Source organism: Ranitomeya variabilis, chromosome 6 (genome assembly GCF_051348905.1).
Source record: "Ranitomeya variabilis isolate aRanVar5 chromosome 6, aRanVar5.hap1, whole genome shotgun sequence".
Classification (NCBI taxonomy): domain Eukaryota; kingdom Metazoa; phylum Chordata; class Amphibia; order Anura; family Dendrobatidae; genus Ranitomeya; species Ranitomeya variabilis.
The window spans coordinates 44,537,693-44,561,774 of record NC_135237.1 but is presented as its reverse complement, the minus strand read 5'-3'; the positions used below and the strand labels follow the sequence as shown (position 1 = coordinate 44,561,774).

The 24,082-nt window shown below is 39.9% G+C and overlaps 1 protein-coding gene across 2 annotated transcripts in view; it reads right to left on the bottom strand.

The window, feature by feature from the left end:
• SPAG6 (sperm associated antigen 6) overlaps positions 1-24,082 on the bottom strand; it is a 220,776-nt gene that overhangs the window by 23,013 nt on the left and 173,681 nt on the right. For both annotated transcript variants that reach the window (XM_077268352.1, XM_077268353.1), the window contains exons 8-9: positions 20,712-20,903; positions 2,386-2,502 (exon numbers count right to left, since the gene is read on the bottom strand). In XM_077268352.1, the coding sequence (XP_077124467.1) occupies positions 2,386-2,502; positions 20,712-20,903 (309 nt within the window). The remainder of the gene's footprint in view (positions 1-2,385; positions 2,503-20,711; positions 20,904-24,082) is intronic.

Sequence of the window (24,082 nt, the reverse complement as noted above, 5' to 3'; positions counted from 1 at the left end):
TTAAAGAGATTGGCCCACTATATTTACCACCTATCCAAAGCATAAATGTATGATCGCCAGTGGTCTCACCGCTAGGACCTCCACTGATCCCCAAAATGGGGGTCCCAAAGTCTCCTGTTTGAATTGAGTGATCACCAACGCTTCATTCATTTTTATGGGACTGGTGAAACAGTGATCTACATCAGTCCAATATGAGGTAGTTATGGATGAGCAGTGCATTATTGCTCCATTTACACAAAACTCTTTGCGACCCCCTTTTCTGGGATCAGTCTGGGTCCCAGCATTCAGACCCTGAGCGAAGATACCGTACATTTATCACACATCCCGTGGCAAGGTGATCCATGTATCTAGTAGAACGACTCTTTCAAAGGATCTAAGAGCCTCTGGTTCACCGACCATTGGCAATTAATGCACTTTAGGTTAAAGCAATACCTGCAATAACTAAATATAACTAGTGATCGTGTCTGTTCTCAGATGACAGGTGCTGAATATCTTACATAATACCGCTACGCTATTTACATGTGTTGTCTCATCTCAAGAGGCCCTGTGTGAAGATAAAGGCGGTTTCCCATCCTATAAAGTGACAGCAGCGTGTCCCAAGGAAATGCCATCACTTTATGGTCCGTAGATGAGCTTCTGTCACAAGCTTTAGAAAGAAAACAGATTGCAAGCTCTAGGACCAATATGTACAACATGTATAAGTAAATAAAACCATCTTAGATGTCATAATGCTGCAGAAATAAAATAATAATTAACAGTACTGTAAAAAAAAATGCTCCAGTGCTCATGGTCAAAACACAAGTCAAAAGTCTGTGTCAGATGGAGAGTTTGTCAGCCAAGAGGTTTTTGAAAGCTGAAGCATGTCACTTCTTTCAGCCTTTTTGCAGCATTTTTTCATCCATAGGACGCAATGGACAAGTGCAAAAATGCAGGCATTGGTTTTTGCTGCAATTTTGTGAAAAAACCTAAGGAAGCTAAATCATGATTTTTGGGGGCCACTAAACTTTATCAACAAGACAACAAAAACGCAGCAAACAAAACACAGCAAAAAAAAAAAACGCAGCAAAACCTGCTTTTTGTAAGCAGCTTCTTTACTGCCAAGAAAGCAGGTTTTGCATGCGGAAAAAAAGCGCAGCAAAAACGCAATGTGTGAACATAGCCTTACTTTCTCATATAGGTGATAATTGGGAACATTTTAATAATCTGGTTAAAGACTGATATGTCCATACATATTTCTTAGAAGCAGAAAATCTAGAGAGCAAATAAAGTGCAAATAGGGTCTTAAATGGTTAAAAACATGGGGTGCACCAAGGCTCAACTTGTTTTGCTTGCAACTAAGCAACATGTAAAAAGCATGGATCAGCTGCTCCAGGACACGGGTCCAGGAACCGAAGATAATGGTGAACCAGGGTGTATGTGTTCAAATCTGCGCTGCTGATAAAGATCAATGGCGGACGATATTCTTCAAAGCTTTATTTCAGACAGGTTAATAGTCAACGCGTTTCGAGGTCATGCAGGACCTCTTCCTCGGCATAAAACTTTACCTTTTTGTCCTGAGGAAGAGGTCCTGCATGACCTCAAAACACGTTTACTATTAAAATGTTTGAAATAAAGCTTTGAAGAATATCATCCGCCATTCATCTTTATCAGCAGCGCAGATTTGGACACATACACCCTGTTTCACCACACATTTCTTGTAAATAGCCATCTGCTTTGGTATGTGGAACAAAAGAAACTGTAGTATAAATTATTTATTTAATAAATAGTGAAAAGCAGATAAATAGTGTAGTACAATGATGCCAAATTACAAATAAAAATGTGAAATAAAAAAAAAAAAAGAACTAAGAAATGAAAAAGCGGTTTCAGTGTGATTAAACATGACAACATAGAATCTACTATTGCTGTAAGTAATGGATGATAGTAATAAAACTCAACCTATTGGTATTGAAGCCAAATCACTTTACTCTAAAGATCTGCATAGAGGTGGCTGGTTGATGGTTCTGATGGATCTTTTTAGCACAAATGCGTTTCAGAATATCAATTTTCTACATGGGAAGTTTTGGGAACAAACCTGGAGGTTGGACTCCCTGGCCTCTGCGTGTATGACATAGTATTGGGTACTAACCTTCTGCCCTCTGAGTGGGGGGCAGAATAATAACGCACCTTGGGGCACGTTGACACCCTTCTCTGGTGATAAAAGACGCTAAGCCTTTGGCACAGTCTCGTAGCATTCCTGGGAAATGTAATCCTCTAATGTACACCCTGGATCGCACGTTTTATGTTACGTCCCTGCAATGCTTGGCTGGAAGTGGAATCAATGAAAGAGCAAGAACGCGCTTTATGCACAAATCCTGCGAGCGGCGACGTTCCTCTGCTGGGTCTTACCTTACTGAACTGGCCGACCACGTGCTTCAGTATGTTGGGGGGAGCGTCGTGCAGCAGGGGCTCCAGTGCGGGCAGATGGGTGCATTTTTGGAGGATGTTTTTCAAGGCTTTTTTTGCCTAGTGAGTACAAACAAAATGAAAATTAGGAGGCATCTGGCCTAAACAATGACAGGGATTTGCAGTCATTCAGGTCCTACATTCCACAAATTTAGACTGTCAGGTCATGCTTGTGTTCCTCTTCTGTTAACCCTTCATGAGCGGCCTGATGCCTATTAATCACACTTATGACAGGTTCCAAAGTCACTGAAAGTGTAGAAAAAAATAAATAATCAGCAATAAATGTAAGCTTCTTTTGTCAGCTCTTAGCTAGAACTTATTTTTTTCTGGGAATATTTGGTGAAGACCAACTTGGATATGATCACTGCTACCAAAAAAAGGATTGACACTTAGCTTTCCTATATTCCCGCCAGGCAAATCTATCCAATAATGCAGCAATATGAACGAGTGTAGCATATTATTTGGTGAGCCGACAGACTTGCCATTCAGGGATTCAAGAAAGCTGGGTGCCTACATTAATAGACGTAACTAAAAGCGAAAATAATCTTTACAAATCTGAAGGAAGTGGATGACTTAAAAGTGCATTTGAGGATTAGCAAAGGGACGGTTTCTTTAATAAAAGTAAAATAAAAAAAAGCAGAGCCAGTGTGATCACAGCTCAGGCGCATTGACCTGGATGCAGATGAGATGAAATACCTGACATGACCTATAGACAATAGCGGTGATGTTTCTGGAGGAAAAAACTAAACAGACCCCTCACGACCCTCCATAGACAACCTCATTAGGGTTTGTTCATATAACAACACTGATGACCTTTTACAGTAACAGCACAATAAATAGGATTTCTAAAAGTGCATTTCTTTTCTGTTAATAATAATAATAATCTTTATTTATATAGCGCCAACATATTCCACAGCGCTTTGCAGTTTAACAGTTTCAAACACAACAGTCATAGGTAACAATGTTAACAATACAATAATTAAAGCAAAATAAGACGACCCTGCTCGTGAGAGCTTACAATCTACAATGTTAGACTTTTGAGATATGGTGCGATTAAAAAAAAATTAAATTCTAAAGCATCACGGCTATTCTTTCAGCGTTTTTACTGCAGTTTTTCCCTATTTAGATTCATATAGATTGCAGCAAGAAAAATGCACTAAAAATTTGGTTCTTTTCTGCTGAAGTTTTCTGGTTAAAGTCTGCATTTTCATGAAAAGAAAAGGGCATAAAAAAAAAAGATACATGTGAACATAGTGTCACAGATGTATAATGATTTAATTCGGGCATGTTCAAACCACCGTTGTAGAAGCTAAAAATGGATCTTCAAAAAAATAGATGGCTTCTATGTATCTTCCGTTTTTACCAGCGTCTCGTACATTAAATGGTTGTAAAAATGGATCAGAATAGGGCATCACTAGGTATTGGAGCAGACACATGAATCCAATGGCTCCTTGTGTTGTCTGATTGTAAAAAAAAACAAACAACGGGATATGGATGAAAAATATTGTATCATTATGTCTTCCGAATTGTAGTGGCCTGAAGAAAGCGCGGTGATGGGATTTACGTCTGGCCTCCTCCTACTTTATACATCAGCTGTTCGTCGGCCTACGCGTACTCTGGACTTCATTTGGATCTGTAATCCCTCAGGAATGTAACACCTCCGATCTGGGCACCGTGTGCCTCCAATGCCAGCTGATATTTTCCTGTATTCAGACACTGAACTATTTCACTAGTTATGCTTTTATTACCGTACTATACTGTAATTAGGGTCAGATATAGGATGGATATTATCTATGGCGTTACAGTGTACAAGGGTATAGGCCCTTCATTCACCAATGGGCTTGCAGCTATTCTGAAAGCTCCGACAATATTAAATGTATTTTATTAATTATATGCTCCGATCATAGGGAAATCAAAGACAACATCTGCAAGGAGTTTGTATGTTCTCCCCGTGTTTGCGTGGGTTTCCTCCGGGTTCTCTGGTTTCCTCCCACATTCCAAAGACATATTAATAGGGAATTTAGATTGTGAGCCCCAATGGGGACAGCGATGATAATGATAGCGCTATATAAGCAATGCATAGCAATAATAAATAATAAGACTGGGAGGTAGAAATGGAGGGACTTATGATTTTGTTTGCATTTGACAATTACTATAGTTTGTATGGGTTGTCTGCTATTACAAAAAAAAAGTGCTTAAAGCAGGAAATGTGTTACAATAATAAAACAACCATTATTTACTTATTCCATTACGATCCAGCAGTCGGCACCAGCCCAACAGTGATGACAACACATACATCGTTAACGTGACCACTGCAGCCAATCACTGTCCTCAGTGGTGATGCTTTGCATATATGGCACGTGATCACAAAGGACTATGTGAATGGCTAGCAGCACAAGAGTGGAGAGGGATTGAACAGGTCGCTAGTAATTATTTTAGTAATCCTGAAACCATGTATACTGGGGAAGGAACTGGGCAGTGTTGAAAGAGCAGTGGCAGGGATGGGTAAGGTGAGTTGTTTTTTTTAATTATTATTATTATTTCATTAAACGCTGCTGTATGCTTTTATCGAGAAAAAAAATCAGGAGTGAAAAAGACACTTTGACAGAAAAATGCTGTAAACTATTATAACCTCTGAGAAGAATAGACTTACAGACAAGGAAAAGAGAGGAGCTGCATACCCGGTGCTATCTGTGCATACAGCAATTTTATCCTGTCTTATCTAGGCGACCAGCAGTACAACAGTGCCGTGTTCCCACATGCAAATAAAACGGATTTCTTTTCCGTTGCGTTTTCTCTGCAGGTACCTGCACCAAAAGGCGCAATAATAATCCACTCTAGTTATTGCATTTCTACTGTGTTTTACCATTTTTTTTAAATGTGTTTTTTCATGAAAAAAAGGGCAAATTTTTCTCAAATGCAAGCAAAACTGGACATCTGAATGAGGCCTAACTTCAACTGACTGGACCAAGTAATCTGACTGCTTACTGGAAATATGTGTGGAGACCCAAAGGCCTGGTTCACCTTTCCCTCTCAATAACTGCCCTGCAGTGACCACTCGCCAGTTCCTGCGCAGATACCTGTACATTAATGTCATGATTTGCTCCAGCTGACATTAAAGAAGCAAATGTAATCATTTCAAAGCTACAAAAGATCCCTTAAAATGTTTGTATTAAAAATGTTAGCTATCCACTTTCAAATGCTTTCTTAATCATAGTAAATAAATCCCAGCTGCTTATTCGGTATAAGCCGGGGAGTAGCCTGCCAAGAGGAGCGCAGGAGGGGGCACAGCAGGGTTTATTTAAGAGGATCTTACAGCAAAGTTTCCTGAAGCCAAATGAGGCAGACACTGGACAAGCATTAGAATTCCAGGCCGGTTACCTGCCCTCAGACACAGCTTGCCAGGGTACCGGAAATTATTTTAAATCACTGTATTTTAATTCAAAATAATACACACAACTATAGGAGTTCACAAGTAATTTTCCACTTGTGCAGAGGCAAGAAAAAATCATTAAAGGTCCAAATATGTAGAGTTTAAAAAGTGAACCATTACACTAATGTACCAAATCCTCATATTTGTACATGATCCTAGTCAGGGGCGTAACTGTAGTAGGTGCAGTGTTTAAAGTCGTACCTGCGCCATGAAACTCAGAGGGGCCCATATGGTTCCTGTGGCCCATATGAGAAGACCAATATTACTTTTAAAAAAAGGAGGTAGTTGGAGGCCCTTTTGGATATTGTGCCTCCTCCACACATTGTGAAGTGTGGCTCACTGGATCCTCTGGGGCATGTCTTTAGGCTGCTCTGCATAATTACTCTAAGCCACGCCCCCTTTGTAAAAATAATAAAAATTACAAGTAAATAAAAAGCCCCATATCTCTGGAACCATATGGTGGAAAAAAAAAAAAAGAAAAACAAAAACAAACAGAATAGTCAGAGGAGCAGCGGGAATAAAATGAGAGCCCAAACTGGCTGCTTGGGACCTCTTTATGACAGTCTAAAAACATATACTGTACAAGAATATACATATATATGTGCATTAAGTGTGCATATAGTGGTGCATTAAAGTTAAAGCTTGAGAATCATCTAATGTATCATATTTCTACATAAGTTTTACCTAAGACTGCATCAGACACAGAGGTCTTAAAAATTGATAAAAAGAACCAAATCTAAACAAAATGAGTCAAAATATTAGACTTTGTTATTTCTTTAATGATAAAAATGATCCAATATCGCATGTGTGTGAGTGGCAAAAGTATGTGAACCTTGGCTTTCAGTGTCTGATATGAACCCCCCCCCCCCATTGTGCAGCAATAACTGCATCTAAACATTTCTGGTAATTGCTGATTAGTCCTGCACATGGACTTGGAGGAATTTTAATCCATTCCTTTTAAGAAAACAGCTTGGACTCTGTTTTGTTGTTGGGTTTTCTTCTATGAATTGTTCACTTCAGATCAGTCCACAACATTTCTACAGAATTATGGTCAGGACTGTGTCTTGGCCTTTCCCAAACTTTATTTTTCTTTAACCTTTCTTTTGTCGAAGACTTGTGTACTTTGGGTCGTTATCTTGTTGTGTGACCCACGTTCTTGTGAGATTCAATTTGTGGCCAAAATGTCCTGACATTTTTACTTTAGAATTTGATGATATAGTTCAGAATTCATTACTCCATCAATGATGGCAGCTATCCCAGCCCACATTTTTAATATCTCCAAATATAATGCATCTCATTTAAACCAAAAAAGCAAAACATTGTTCCAGTAGTGTCCTGGCTTGTAAAGATGATCTTTAGCAAACGGCAAATGGGTAGAAATGTTCTTTTTGGAGAGCAGTGACTTTTTTCCTTCCAATCACGAGTTGGGGCCTTTAGTTGCTTAGAGGTTACCTTGAATGCCTTTGTAACCTTGTGGACTATTATACACCCTGCTCCAAGTGTGATCTTTGTTGATCGACTACACCAGGGTAGGGTAATAAGGGTCTGTGTGACTGTGCATTGTTGAAGTAAAAATTATTTTAAGATTTTTTTTTAACCTTTTCCAGCCTGATGAGCATCAACAACTCTTCTTCTGATGGCCTCAGAGATCTCCTTTGTTCATGCCATGGTATACATCCATAAGCATGTGTTGTAACTATCAGACTTTGATAGAACCCTGTTTTTTAAATAAAACAGGTCCCCCGCTCACACCTGATTGTCATTCTATTGACTGAAAACACTAGTCTCTAATTTCCCCTTCAAATTATCTGCCAATCCTAAAGGTTAGCATACCTTTTCCACTCACAGACATGATATTGCATCATTTTCCTCATTTGAAAAACTCTAACATTTTTTACTTGTTTGATTTGGTCCTTTTCTACTTTTAGGAATTTTGTGAAAATCTGATGTAGTTTTAGGTCACTTTTATCCAGAAATATGGAAAAATCTATATGGTTCACAAACGTTAAAGCACCACACTTAACAGGCTATAAAAACTTTCCAATAAGGGTTTAGTCCTTCATTCTGTTCATGGAGCAGCTTTTGCCCAATATTTCAAAAATAGCAACTAAAATAACATGTATATTATCCCTAAAATGTGGTGCGCCTCACTGGGTGAGAGAATATTGTACATACTAAATATGTTGGTGCTATATATATTTCACACTATAAACAATAGGGAGTCATGTAGAGTGAAATAATAGTGTCTCGGAGAGCTCGCTGTCAGTCCGGCCTGTACATGCTTGCAATACGTGCATTTCCCACATGGCTTCACTAACACAACTAAACATGGAACAGGCTGTTATTTCAGTGCTGGATAGAGACAACTGCTCTGAAGTTTGACAAATAAAGTGGTTGTTTTAATGAAGTGGGCATGTATCCACTGGGAACGCAGCGGAGACCACCAAAATCACTAGCGATGTGTAAATCGGAATTAAATCCAGGTGTTTGCCAGGTGGGAGGTATATTCTGGACAGACATGTGTTCAAAGGCTAAACAGAGACAGTAAGGGCTGCCACTCATGAAACCACATGTATAGCACGAAGCTGCAGAAGGAAGTGAACGAATGCTAGATGGATGGGTAATGGTTTGCATAGTTAGCGCTAGACATTAAAGTATTTTGTGCATTTTTTTCTCCTAAAGTGTACAAAATTTTGAGTAAATAAACAGCTTTGAGTCGACCACAACTTTTACAATGAGATCATTTTTTTTATTCAGCACCACCAACCCTTCAAGCAGCAAAGCAGGGATCTGCTATTAAGGTCTATATCAGGGGTGTCAAACACGCGGCCCCTGAGGCTCTGCTGTGCTGCCCTCAAGCCCCTGAGACAATCGCATTCAGTAAGCCAGGGGCCACACTTCTTTTGAACCAAATGTCAATCAGAGGCCAGCAGCTGACGTCGACGTCCCGACGCGGCCACACATGACTCCACTGCTAAGCACCCCGGCTGTGAAGGAGCAAGAGGATGCTGTTTGCCGAGGTAGCAATTTTTTTTTTATGTGTATGGAAAGAGCAGCAGAATGGGGGACACGGCTACAAGAAGGGGACATTTCTATAAGAAGGGACCAGGATGGGAAGAATACTATAACATGGGACCAGGATGGGAAAATTACTATAAAACGGGACCAGAATGGGAAAATACTATAAAACGGGACACAGGATGGGGACATTCTATAAAATGGGACCAAGATGGGAAGATTACTATAAAATGGCACCAGGATGGGGACATGACCTGACACTGTCTGTAGGTTACTGTGCACAATCCTGCTGACATGTTCTCTTTAAAAAGAACAAAAAAAGGCAAAAAAAAAAAATAATAATCAAAAAGTTATAAAGAGAAATAATGGTATCACTGAAAACGTAATCTTCTCCTGAAAAATTTGAGTCTCCTGGTCTAAATAGAAACATGGAGGATTTTCGTAACAGAATGTCATGCACTGGACCTAAGTATTATAGTCCAGCATTAAAAATATTTTACAGAGACCCAAAAAATCTATTTAATTTTTTTTTTTCTCAAAATGAACTTATATAAGGGAACATGAACAAAAACGTATGGTACTTTGCCCATATTTGACGGGATTACGAGCTATATATCAAAATATTAGTATGGTGGGTGATATTAAAAGTTTATAGATTTAATAATATAGTAATGCATTTTTCCCAAGCTTCATACGGACATGCATAAGGCTGGCCAGACACATTAGATGGCAGTTGGTCGAATGATGCTTCAGCCAACAGAGGTCTCAGCCGACACGCTCATACACGGGGGCACTCCCTTGGCCGAGCACTCCTGTGCTCTCTATGAGAAAGCCACCAGCGGCTTATCTCAGGGAGAACAATGTGATCAGAAGTCTGTAATCAGACATACATGATCAGCATCTCTCCCAACCATCAATCGGCCGCTGCCCCCACACACATTAGACCGTCGGCCAAACTAGTCGATATTGGTTGGCGGATTCTGCCGACATTAGTCGAATGTGTAGGATGGCTTTAGATTGAAGTACAACAGACAAGGATTTGATCACATCTAATTCTCCATTTGTGTAGACATGGAATTGCACTCACCATCCTAAAATCCAAGCTTTATTACAACATTAAGGTCTTCGGCAGGGGAGAAATGTGATCAGTGAACGGACGATGGCTGTTTCACGCTACCGGGCTTCCACGGGTCCTACCGCGGTAGCGCGAATCGCCCGTTCACTGTTCTAATTTCTCCCCTGCCGAAGACCTTAATGTTGTAATAAAGCTTGGATTTTAGGACAGTGAGTGCCTTTCTTCACAAATGGACATTGTATTCTGTTTTCTAGATTGAGCACCCGTTCCTTTTGGGCGATAAAAGCACTGAACTGTTGGGTGTGTGAGATTTATTGGTCTGGAATAAAGCAGTGGTGCGGACTGTCTTTGCTCTTTCACTTTTGTCACATCTAATTCTGTTGGCAGAGCAGGCCTACCACTATCTTAGGATTCATGCAGACGAAGAATGAAAAACTTGACTATTTCGCAAGTAAAAATTGGATGAATGGCTGCTTGTAGCATCAGAGAATGCACAGTTCGGTCCAGCAGGCACAACCATGCCTCTGGTCCCAACTGTTAATCAATCAAGAGCATGCGGCCCACTGGCAAATGATATGTCAAGATGCAGAGGAGTAATGTGCTCCTGTTCAACCGCATGAGAAAACTCATTTAAATATGTCACTGGGGTTGTAAGTGAGGTTTTCCAAACTCCTGCACAGCAAATTTGACAACTCCACCTTAATTCAGGACCTGAACTGAAATAAAAGCACATTATACCCACCTCCTCCAGCGGCACCATTCAAGCAATGTTGGCGCCGTTGTTCCTGGCAGTGATGTGACTTTGTTGTGTCACGTGCCAGCTGCAGCCAGTGTTTTAGTTTTAATTTGTTACCTGAAAACGGTAGGGGACTACCCATTTAAGTGTATATGTATAGAGATTTTGCTGTCGCTTTCAATAAAAGTGACATTCATTGTGAAAATTTACAAAAGAAATTGACATGCTGCAAAGAGTAAAATGCCCAACACAGGTCAATTTCCATGCACAAAAAATATAACACTTTGTGGATGAGATTTGTTAAATTTTACCAGCACAAAAGCATTTCTGCTATGCGTATTGTTTAGACCCAGATTTTCTAAAGATAGATAGATATAAAAGCAGGTGAACGGACTTTAATAACCAGAAATGGTCAAACCTATTACTTGTCTTCATACAATTCCTCTTTTCTGCGGGGTTGGGGTGCACTTTATATCCATTATAAATAAGAAAGGTTTGTGTAACCTCTCACTGGATGATTTAATTATAATACAGGAATAATAATCAAATCAGAATACGTGCATTGTGAAGTCAAACATATGTCTCATAAAAAAGACTACACAAAGCACATACAGCCGGAAAGCAATATAGGACGCAGGCTATAATAAAAGAGCTAATTTTGAATGAAGCATGGATGCCAGAAGATTAACGGATATCATATTTGTTTTGCATTGATAATATTGCATATTTGCAGACTAAAAAAATAAAATGCAGAGCCATATCCCCTGGAAGGTTTAGAAGTTGGGTCCAAGGAACTGTTGCCAGCAGACAAGTACTTACAGATAAGAGACTTTTTGCTGCTCTGCTGAGCTAACCCTGACGCGCCTCATACTCACATACAAAGCACACTTTTATATTAAATTGCTGCTATTTCCAGAAGAAAGCAACCACTATTTTTTTCTGAATTCATATAACCTCTTCAACACAATGTAGTCTATTATTATGCCACTAGACTGTGGCCCGATTCTAACGCATCGGGTATTCTAGAATATGCATGACCCCGTAGTATATGGACAATGATGATTCCAGAATTCGCGACAGACTGTGCCCATCGCTGATTGGTCGAGGCAACCTTTATGACATCATCGTCGCCATGGCAACCATTATGACATCTACGTCGATACTGTGCCCGTCGCTGATTGGTCGAGGCCTGGCGGCCTCGACCAATCAGAGACGTGGGATTTCCATTATGACATCATCGTCGCCATGCTGTGCCCGTCTCTGATTGGTCGAGGCCGCCAGGCCAGGATTTCCAGGACAGACAGACAGACAGACAGACAGACAGACGGACAGACAGACGGACGGAAAAACCCTTAGACAATTATATATATAGATTATTGTATTAGGTGATCAAAATGTCTTTATTTCTCTACCTACCCATAGGGCGGTGTTATCATAGAGGTCTACATGATGTATGGTCATTAGCTACCCATCAGATATGGACAATTTGTTTGTTTCCATCTTTGAGAAAACAGTCATCCAAGTCTCCCTGGGAGGCGTTACTGAACAAGCAATAAATTTAGTATTTATTAGTATATAACTTCTTCAGGACAAACCACGTGGTTTTTTCTGAAGAAATTATATACATCGAAACACGTTGGATTATACCACCACCTTACTGTACCATACTGTGATACGTCTTAATTCTGTTTGTCCACTAACTCCCTTTACAGTCTGATTTCTGATGGTCGCTTGCTGACCCGTGGATGCGGCTGATTTTCTAAATTATAAGAATTTTTAACACATTGAATAGGTGAGTTTAACTTGAGTGCAAAACCTACTGTATTTCTTGGACAAGACCCTATTTGCGCTGATCTCTCCTACAGTTTCTTGGTTAGCAAAGCAACCTGGGTTTATATAACACCTAAGCAGTGCCACAGGCTGATCGCCTCCATGCCACGCCGCATTGATGCAGTAATTGATGCCAAAGGAGCCCCGGCCAAGTACTGAGTGCATTTACTGATCATACATTTCAGTTGGCCAACATTTCGGATTTTAAAATCATTTTTCAAGCTGGTGTTATAAAGTGTTCTAATTTACTGAGATAATGAGTTTTGGGTTTTCATTGGCTGTAAGCCATAATCATCAACATTAACAGAAATAAACATTTGAAATAGATCACTCTGTTTGTAATGACTCTATATAATATACGAGTTTCACTTTTTGTATTGAAGAACTGAAATAAATTAACTTTTTGTGAGAAGTACTGTATATACAAGCAAGCAAACAGGTCACAGGTGAGGATGTTACCTTTAGTAGCCATTCAACCCCATTGTGTCAACTTCTATGCATGTTATCAGGCCAAAATCACCAGGGTATGTGAACTTTTGATCAGGGTCATTTGGATGTTTTGGGTTGTGATTATGATTTAAAAAGAGAAAACACAGTAGTCTGACCATAAATGGCCTCATCCAGCCACTAACCATGAGTGGAGAAAAAGTTTTGGTGTGATCATTCATATTCTCTGAAAAAAGGCCAAGAAAACAAAAATTCTGCTGGGGTATGTAAACTTTTGAGCACAACTTTACATACAAACACACAGTCACACATACAAACACACAATGCCGATCCGTGTAAAATAAACTTATTTAGCGGAGTCACACTGTCAAAATAGCAATTGGTGAAACAATTGGCCACACTCTATAATATATTTATTATAAGCTTTAGCCTAGAAATTATTTGATCTGTCATCACCTTAGCATTGGAATCACACCTGCAGGTGTTTGAATACAACGCCATAAACAAATCCAAACAAATAAAATAAAAAAAAAAACGGATAGGATTCCTTCTTGCTGGATCCAATTCTCGCTTTAGCAATTATTTTCACGAAAAATAGCACAAAGAAGTGTAAAAGGTGGAGATGTGATTTTAGTCTAAAGGGGATTCCCAGGTACAAAACCTTATTAGCTTATTTTTAGGGTAGGCTGTAAATGTTTATCCAGGGTTTATACTTTGATTTCATGTGGGGGTCCTAAAAATTGAACCTGTATCTACTGAGATGGATTGCCTGTGGTAAGGGTAGGTCATGAATGTTTTGCCCCAGAAGAATGCTTAAGCCTTTGCTCACATCTGTATTTGCAGCTCCATTGCAGATTTACAAGATAAAACATGGCGGCATGTTAAAGATAGAAACCGGACAAACCTACTTATAGTGAAAGGGGTCCACAGAGTGCGGTTGGTGTCTGCTATGAGTCAACCTGGGCACTATGGACAGAGCAGAACATCAGAATTGTAGAAAACAGATGGGATCAGAGCCTTAGTCAAACAGTTTCAGTGTTTTATTTCCACAAATACACAAGGAATAAATCGTTTTGCATTCTAGAATAATACATAGTAAAAAATAAAGGTTTTGTTTAGGATTATGCAAACTTGTACGTTTGATCCAAATTTGGTTTAACCCAACCGATGAAGGTCCAGGTGTAAAAAAAAAAAAAAAGACCCTTAAATGCAAATCACTGAACTTGTGTGATACAGGCCTGAATTTATGCTGCTTGTCCGGGGTATGTTGCCTTAGTAACTTGAAGAAAATAATGTAGTTGTTAAGCATTATATCCCTAGCAACCAGACTGTCAGATGTGACTGTTCTAGCTGGTAAATTGGCATTGTGCAGACAGCAAAGATGGACAATGTGTGATAGCTGGTTGTCTGACTGCTGGGACCTCAAGAGATAAAAATAACAGGGGTCCCAAATTCCCTTGTGTAAACAGAGAGATCGTGAGCATGTGTGATCTATGTAAATGGAGCGATAGTGAGCATGTGCGAGCTATGTAAATAGAGCGATAGTGAGCATGTGCGAGCTGTGTAAATAGAGCGATAGTGAGCATGTGTGAGCTGTGTAAATAGAGCGATAGTGAGCATGTGCGAGTTATGTAAATAGAGTGATAGTGAGCATGTGCGAGCTACGTAAATAGAGTGATAGTGAGCATGTATGAGCTATGTAGATAAAGCGATAGTGAGTATGTGTGAGCTATGTAAATAGAGCAATAGTGAGCATGTATGAGCTATGTAGATAGAGCGATAGTGAGCATGTGTGAGCTATGTAGATAGAACGATAGTGAGCATGTGTGAGCTATGTAAATAGAGCGATCGTGAGCATGTGCAATCCATGTAAATAGAGAGATAGTGAGCATGTGCTATCTATGTAAAAAGAGTGATAGTGAGCATGTGCAATCTAGGTAAATAAGAGTGAGAGTGAGCATGTGCAATCTATGTAAATAGAGCACTATTGAGCATGTGCAATCTATGTAAACAGAGCGACAGTGAGCATGTGTGACCTACTGTGAGTAAGGAAAGTATTCAGACCCCTTTAGATTTTTCACTCTTTGTTTCATTGCAGCCATTTGGTAAATTCAAAAAAGTTCATTTTTTCTCATTAATGTACACTCAGCACCCCACCCCATCTTGACTGAAAAAAAACAGAAATGTAGTAATTTTTGCAAATTTATTAAAAAAGAAAAACTGAAATATCACATGGTCATAAGTAATCAGACCCTCTGCTCAGTATTGAGTAGAAGCACCTTTTGAGCTAGTACAGCCATGAGTCTTCTTGGCAGGGCCGGACTGGCCATTGGGCAATTCTGGCAAATGCCAGAAGGGCCTGCCTGGCTGTGGGCTGCCTTGTCTGCTACATTGTTAACAGAATCGATGTTCTCAGGACACCTATACTGTTAACAGTTGTGATGAAGCACAAGGTCACTGACTCCGTCACTTACCCAAGCATGCCATGGGTATCATTTGAAATATTGGTCTTGTAGTAAATCTTTCTTTCCTCCATCCAGGGTAATATTAGTGATATATCCCATTTTTCTTGGGGACGGGGACAACATGGGCCTGTGTGGTTTCAAATGCCAGGGCTGAATTTCAGCCCCAGTCCGTACCTGCTTCTTGGGAATGATGCAACAAGTTTTTCACATCTGGATTTGGGGATCCTCTGCCATTTTCTCCACATATACCACTTAGAATTATCACCAAAAAGGTCTATGTTTGTCTCATCAGACCAGAGAACCTTATTTCTCATAGTCTGGGAGTCCTTCATGTGTTTTTCAGCAAACTCTATGCGGGCTTTCATATGTCTTGCACTGAGGAGAGACTTCCGTTGGGCCTCTCTGCCATAAAGGCCCAACTGGTGGAGGGCTGCAGTGATAGTTGACTTCGTGAAACTTTCTCCCATCTCCCTACTGCATCTCTGGAGCTCAGCCACAGTGATCTTGGGGATCTTCTTTACCTTTCACCAAGGCCTTTCTTCCAAGATTGCTCATTTTGGCTAGACGATCAGGTCTAGGAAGACTTGTGGTGGTCCCAAACTTCTTCCATTTAAGGATTATGGAGGCCACTGTGCTCTTAGGAACCTTGAGTACTGCAGAACTTCTGTTGTAACCATGGCCAGATCTGTGCCTTGCCACAATTCTGTCTCTGAGCTCCTTGGCAAGTTCCTTTGACCTCATGATTCTCATTTGGTCTGACATGCACTGTGAGCAGAGAGGTCTTATATAGACAGGTGTGTGCCTTTCCAAATCAAGTCCTATCAGTGTAATTAAACACACCTGGACTCCAATGAAGGAGTAGAACCATCTCAAGGAGCATCACAAACAAATTGACAGCATGTGACTTAAATATGAGTGTCTGAGCAAAGGGTCTGAATACTTATGACCATCTGATATTTCAGGTTTTTTTTTTAAATACATTTCTGGGTTTTTTTCAGCCAAGATGGGGTGCAGAGTGTACATTAATGAGAAAAAAAATGAACTTTTTTGAATTTACCAAATGGCTGCAATGAAACAAAGAGTGAAAAATTTAAACGGGTCTGAATACTTTCCATACCCACTGTATGTAAACAGAGCGATAGTGAGCATGTGTGATCTATAGAAATGGAGCAATAGTGAGCATGTGCCATCTATGCAAATGGTGGGATAGTGAGCAAGTACTACTCCCCTCTTATCTCCTCTTCCCACAATCGTATACAAGATTTCTCTCGCGCATCACCCCTACTCTGGAACTCTCTACCACAACATATCAGACTCTCACCTACCATCGAAACCTTCAAAAAGAACCTGAAGACCCACCTCTTCTGACAAACCTACAACTTGCAGTAACCACCGATCGACCAAAACCGCTGCACGACCAGCTCTACCCTTGCCTACTGTATTTTCACCCATCCCTTGTAGATTGTGAGCCCTCACGGGCAGGGTCCTCTCTCCTCCTGTACCAGTTGTGACTTGTATTAAGATTATTGTACTTGTTTTTATTATGTATACCCTGTGGTGCAGTGACCAATGTTACAGCTAGGGGGCGCTGTGTGTTCTCCTTGGGATATGCATGGAAGCGTATCTGTTGTTGTAATGGTGGTGAAACAATGACTGGCAGAATTGTGAATGGCCGATATGTGTCGCAGAGGGAGTCTGCGTGGTAAGTCTGATGTAATGTTGTTGTTCTGGGACCTGTAGTCCCTCAGGAGTTGTGTAGTTGTAAGAGAGACTTACTAGGCTAGTTATGTGAGATGGGCGGGACAAACTAGCCACACATCCACACTTCCACCGAGGGGAGTGGTTAACGGTATATAATGTGACCAGGGTGTAGGTTACATGTTCCTGTGAGGTTCCTGTGTTTGGATCTGAATGGTCCAAGGGCAAGGCCCTGGAAGCCTGTGTTGGAAATCTTGGGAATTTCTGAATAGCACATGGTTGGGCTTTGGCACGGAGTGGCCTGTGTGCTGTAGGTCCTAGATGGTCAGTGTTGGAGGCTCCTGGGAGTGGAGTCGTCCTGGAAGCACCTAGAGACCGTAGACCTGGACGGTCAGTGTTGGAGGCTCCTGGGAGTGGAGTCGTCCTGGAAGCACCTAGAGACCTTGAGGACCTGGGATTGACATGAAGTCAGCGTGAGGAGTGGAACTCCTGAAAAGTAACCCCGGACAAGGGGATTGTAATATATGGCAGAGAAGTTTATCTGCTGCATGAACAGACTGGTGGTCGTGATAAGTTCATGGACACAATGAAATAGACTGTATGTCATGTGGTTTATGAAGTTTAATAAACCAGATTTGACCAGATTTGTGTGAGGTACCGTGCCTGAGTGCTTGAATCCTATGCCAAGCAAGTGTCCCTCAACACACTCAGGTAGCGTATCACCACAACCCCTCCTCACGTGTAAAGCACCATGGAAAAAATGGCGCTATAATAATAATACAGTAAATAATAATAACGTACGATCTAAATGGAGTGATAGTAAGCATATGCAATCTATGCAAATGGACGAATAATGGGCATGCGTTATCTATGTAAATGGAGCGATAGTGAGCATTTGCGATCTAGGCAAATGGGAGGATAGTGAGCTTGTGCGATTTATGGAAATGGAACAAAAGTGAGTATGTGAGATCTATAGAAATAGAGAGATAGTGAGCATGTGTAACATATGTAAATGGAGAGATAATGAGCATGTACAATCTTTGAAAAAATGGAACAATAGTGAGCATGTGCGATCTATATAAATGGAACAATAATGAGCAGGTGTGATCTAGGCAAATGGAGGGATAGTGAGCATGTGCCATCTATGTAAATAAAGTGATAGTGAGCATGTGGGATCTATGTAAGTAGAGCGATAGTGAGCAAGTGCTATCACTGCTCTATTTATGGCTTATTAGAGTGGCGGTCACACAGACTTACAACCATTAACACACAATTTTGGGTCTTCCTTTTTAGGATCAGTGGGGGTCTAGAAGCAGGACTCCCAGCAATCATAGTGATAAGTGTTTTTATTATGGGACAATTCCTTTAAAAAAAAAATACATAGAGTCCATGAAAAATAATGCATTGTTTTACTGGAGATATATATAATAAAATGTGCACAGAATGTTCCTTCACATGTTTTTTTTTAGAATTGTGAACATTAGGTACAAAAATAATATATCTTTCGCAAAAAAAGTAAAATAAAATGTATAAAAAAATGTACCGTATATACTCGAGTATAAGCCGAGATTTTCAGCCCACTTTTTTGGGCTGAAATTGCCCCTCTCGGCTTATACTCGAGTCATACCCGGGGGTCGGCAGGGGAGGGGGAGCGGGGGCTGTCTAAAAATACTCACCTAGTCCAGGCGCGGTCCCTGCAGGTCCCTGCTTCCCCGGCGCCGGCAGCAGCAGCTTCAGCTTCTTCCTGTACTCAGCGGTCACATGGTCCCGCTCATTACAGTAAATGAATATGCGGCTCCACCTCCCATAGGGGTGGAGCCGCATATTCATTACTGTAATCAGCGGTACCATGTGACCGCTCAGTACAGATGAAGCGCTGTGGCGTCGGAGAAGCAGGGACTGCACAGCGCCAGGACCAGGTGAGTATACGGGGAGGGGAGCGCAGCGCTGCGCGATAGTCACCTGCTCCTCGTTCCGGGCGCCGATCTGTCTCCAGCAGTGACGCTCAGGTCAGAGGGCGCGGTGACGTGGTTAGTGCACGCCCTCTGCTGAACGTCAGTGCTGGAGACAGATCAGCGCCCGGAACGAGGGGCAGGTGACTATTGAAAGTGCCGGGGACCTGAGCGACGGAGAGGTGAGTATGTGATTTTTTTTTTTTTTTTATCGCAGCAAATGGGGCAAGTGTCTGTATGGAGCATCTATGGGGCCATAATGTTTCTGCAGCACTATATGGGGCCATAACGTTTCTGCAGCACTATATGGGGCCATAATGTTTCTGCAGCACTATATGGGGCCATAATGTTTCTGCAGCACTATATGGGGGCCATAATGTTTCTGCAGCACTGTATGGGGCCATAACATTTGTGCAGCACTATATGGGGCCATAATGTTTCTGCAGCACTTTATGGGGCCATAATGTTTCTGCAGCACTATATGGGGGCCATAACATTTGTGCAGCACTATATGGGGCCATAACGTTTCTGCAGCACTATATGGGGCCATAACGTTTCTGCAGCACTATATGGGGCAAGTGTCTGTATGGGGCCATAATTAACGTTTGTAGGGCACTATGGTATATGGGGTAAGTGTCTGTATGGAGCATCTTATAGGGCATAACGTTTGTGCAGCACTATATGGGGCAAATATCTTTATAGAGCATCTTATGGGGCCATAATCAGCATTTGTGCAGCATTATATTGGGCAAGTGTGTCTATGGAACATCTTATGGGGCCTTTATTAACCTTTATGCAGGATTATATGGGGCATATTTTAATATGGAGCATCTTATGGGGCCATCATAAACTGCATGGAACATTATATGGGGCATATTTTGTATGGAGCTTTATATGGGGCTCCTGATTCAATATGGATATTCAAAAACACTTAACCTACTGATGTCTCAATTAATTTTACTTTTATTGGTATCTATTTTTACTTTTGACATTTACCGGTAGCTGCTGCATTTTCCACCCTAGGATTATACTCGAGTCAATAAGTTTTCCCAGTTTTTTGTGGCAAAATTAGGGGGGTCGGCTTATACTCGGGTCGGCTTATACTCGAGTACATACGGTAACTAGCCATTAAAAAAAATATATAACTGCAGCATGTTCTAAAAACAAAATAAAAACAAACTACATTAAGTCTAAAAATTACTTTTTCAATCAATTAGGTTTTGTTTCTGACACTGTCCCAAGTGTGAATGCATGAATTGAGTAATACATTTAGTGTAGCTAATTAAAATTTTCAAATAAAAAATAAATAAATAAAACATTTTCCAATTTGTGATTAACTACTGCAAAGAATGCCCACACAAAATGTGAGCCAAATCTAACAAAGAATAAAAAAAAGAAAGAAGAAAAAAGGAGTGAAATCTGCAGATGACTACACTGTTATATTCATACTGTATGAGTCTTATTGATTTTGATAAATGACCAGATTTTTCTAGGCTGGGTGTGATCATTCATTACAGAGCTGTAAAATCTTGAGGAGTCCTTGTCATCGGTGACAAGAGAGGAAATAGATTAATATGGTCTAAACACGGCGGCTGCAAGTAAAATGGACATTTACCTTGACTTGAAGGTCCTCTGAGCTGTCAGTGTCCATGTATAGAGACAGGAGCTTTGGCAATACATTTGCTACAGCGACAGCACGAGCATGCTCAGGAGTGTGTCTCCCAATCTGGCCAAGGGACCAAGCAGCAGCTGCCTTGATGTGATCCTCGGCTTCTTCTGACAGGCAGATGGCTAATTGAGGGACCCCCTGCAAGGTTCAACGCAATTGTTCTTAGTGAAAAGCAACGCATATCAAGCGATCTCACAAATAACGCAGCACATTACATAGAAATCATGTCACTTCCTTTGTCTCCTGTGTCTTACTAGCCAATAAAGAAGGAAACTATAACAAAAAATATATCCAGGACCCATTAATAATCTCCACAATAACAATAAAAAAAAAATAACAGGAGCCTTTTAGGCAACAATGGGTTAAACACTAGAGTTCAGCCAGAGATTAGGATGATTACTCCAGTCCATACAGCTTGTGAGCAATATTGCCGCATTATGGTTTTCCTTTCAGGCCGAGGAACAGAAATTACTGGCGGGCTGGAGCTGGGATGCTCATTAAAACATAGGCACCATTCCGTATTCTCAAACAAATTTAGCCTCCATCTCACACAGACTAGATTTTTAAGTAAAATATTTGCAAAAATAAAAAATAATAATGTGACAAATTTTTAAGAATTTTTTTTTAAACAAGTGCTTTTGATGGAGTTTTTATGATTTGGTAACTTGTAAAGCATGCACTTTTTCTGTTTTTCAAATTCAAATGGAAAAATGTCACAAAACGCCCCATACCCAAAGTATTTTGTGTTTTGAGAAAAAGGATCACAATTGCTTAAAACAAAAGAATCTATGTTGCTACTACCTAATAATTTCCTATAGACTTTAGTACCATCTGGCTGTAACTTTTTTGACAGCAAAAAAACAATACAAATTGATTAGAAGTCTTCTTTCAGTTATGGACAAAGGCCACAGTGTGTTTATAGATCACTGATATTTTTAATTTTTATTAACTTTTATTCTTATACAACAATCTACTCAAAAAAAAAACTATAAAAAATGCTAAAGTCCTCAGCTTAACACTAAGGTTTCCGTGCTTCTTTATTTTTGGAGATAGTGGCACAAAAAAAAAAAAAGAAAGAAAATAAACAAAACAACATACAGTAAATTTCAAAACAACATTTTGGTGACTGTTTTTTTTTTTCTTTTAGAGGAAAGATCCTTTAATGGAAGAGACATGTAGAATTTTTCCTTCTCCATTTTGAACAATTCTTTTAATTATTTTTCCCCCAAAAAATGTACAGGCCGGATTCATTAGTGTGTAGCGTTTTTCGCTGGTTTTATTTTAAACGTCTAGGTTTTTATAGGCATTCTTCAATTGCAAAGATATTTCTGTGTCTGTTAAAACTTCCGAATATCTCCACAGAGATAGCATTTTGGCCCTTTGCTTGTGTTATTTCTGCATTTTATGGCCATTGGGGTTTTTTTATGCAGAATCATAAGACAATGGATTTTCTCCCAATAAACTTTCAAAAGAGTTTAAAACTATGCATTGGTAAAAAATTATAATGAAAAAAAAAAATCAACAAAGTCATCACAAAATGTTTAAAAATTGCATTTCTAAATGCACAAAATTAAAATTAAATACATTTTATAAAAATGGATAAACTTACAAATGAAAAAAATAAGTCCAAAATAGTAAACGAGGTCAGTCTCCATGGATTTCTTGAGGAATCTTAGTTTTACTGGAATCAGAAATGCACAATGATACATCCTAAGAGATCGATTTGTTTTCTTTTCTTTTTTTTAATCACACGACGGTCATTTTTTAATAGATTACAAAATGATGAAAAATAAAAATGGACTGGATGCTTAATGCATTTTTATCAATTAAAATAAAAAAGTAGAACCCTTAATCAAGCACACAACCTTTATCCTTCATACATTATGTCCAAAGAAGCGCGCCATAATTTCCTTTCAGCCAGATTCATATGAAATGTGCCTCTGAATGAAATTCGAGGCATATGGAGGTACAGTTGGGGGCTAACAAATCTCTTTAGGAGCACCAATAGGGCCTGTATTCATAGAGACGACTGAGGCTGTGACTGAAAAAGAACATCAGAATACATTGCACCAAACTCCAGCCAAATAAAAGGAAAAACTGCACCAACAAATACAAAAATGTTCATGTTTCAATGTTTTTCTTTTGTTTAGTTTGGTTTTATACGGTGTTAATTATTCTCCAGTTTTTTTAAACATAAAACTAGATACCTTTTTATTATAATCGTGTGCAAAACACCTGACCATTTCTTCATGGGTTACTCGTCTACCCTGGAGATGTGGGACAAATGATCGGTACTTTAAATATATTTGTTTTCATCCCACAATAGCTTACTATGTCATTATAAATTAACCCCTTCACGGCTTTGGGATTTTCCGCTTGTTTGTACTTTTTGCTCCCCTTCTTCCTAGAGCCATAACCTTTTATGCAGGATCTCCTCCATTCTTCAGGATTTGAGGCTGTGTGATGGCCTATTTTTTGCGCTGATGTTCTGATGTTTTTATTGATACCATTATGGGGTAGATACAATATTTTGATTGCCCGTTATTGCACTTTATTTCAATGTTGCAGCAACAAAAAAAAAAAACCCTTAATTCTGGCGATTTGATTTTTTTTCTCATTACGCCGTTTACTGATTGGATTAATTTAGTTTATATTTTGATATATCGGGCATTTCTGAATTTTTTTATTGTTTTATTTTGAACTTTTATTTATTTTTTCAATATTTTTGCAAACATTTTTTTCTCTACTTTTCACTTAGTCCCCTTAAGAGACTTGAAGCTGCGATCACTTGTGCTACACATAGCAGGCTTCAGCCCTGCCATTTGGATCAAAAATCCATCATCTCCTAAGAAAGATGCGGGCCGGCATTCAGAGGAGAGCTGCAATGACAGGCACGGGGTTTTCTGCAGACCCCTGGTTTTCATTCCATCCGAATGGGGCACTGGTGGGCGGGGTTTGTAGGCAGCAAGATTGTGATAAATGCCACTGTCAGAGATTGACAGTGGCATTTCACATGTTAACAGCCGCGGGTGGATCACAATTCCACCCACGGCTGTTAGCTGATTTGAGCAGCTGTCATGTGCCCCTGTCATGTGCCAGGAAAGATGCGGGCTCAGGGAAGACCACGACCCATGACGTATCTATATGTCATAGGTCGTGAAACAATATGCCAATTTATAAAAAAAAATTGGTGCAAAATAAATAAATAAACAAATAAATGCCGGGTTGGTGCAGGGAGCATTTGTTACAGGTTTAAAACTGCATAAAAATGGCCTGCAGTGGCCTAAAGTTGGAAGCAATTTTTTATGTTGCTCTTA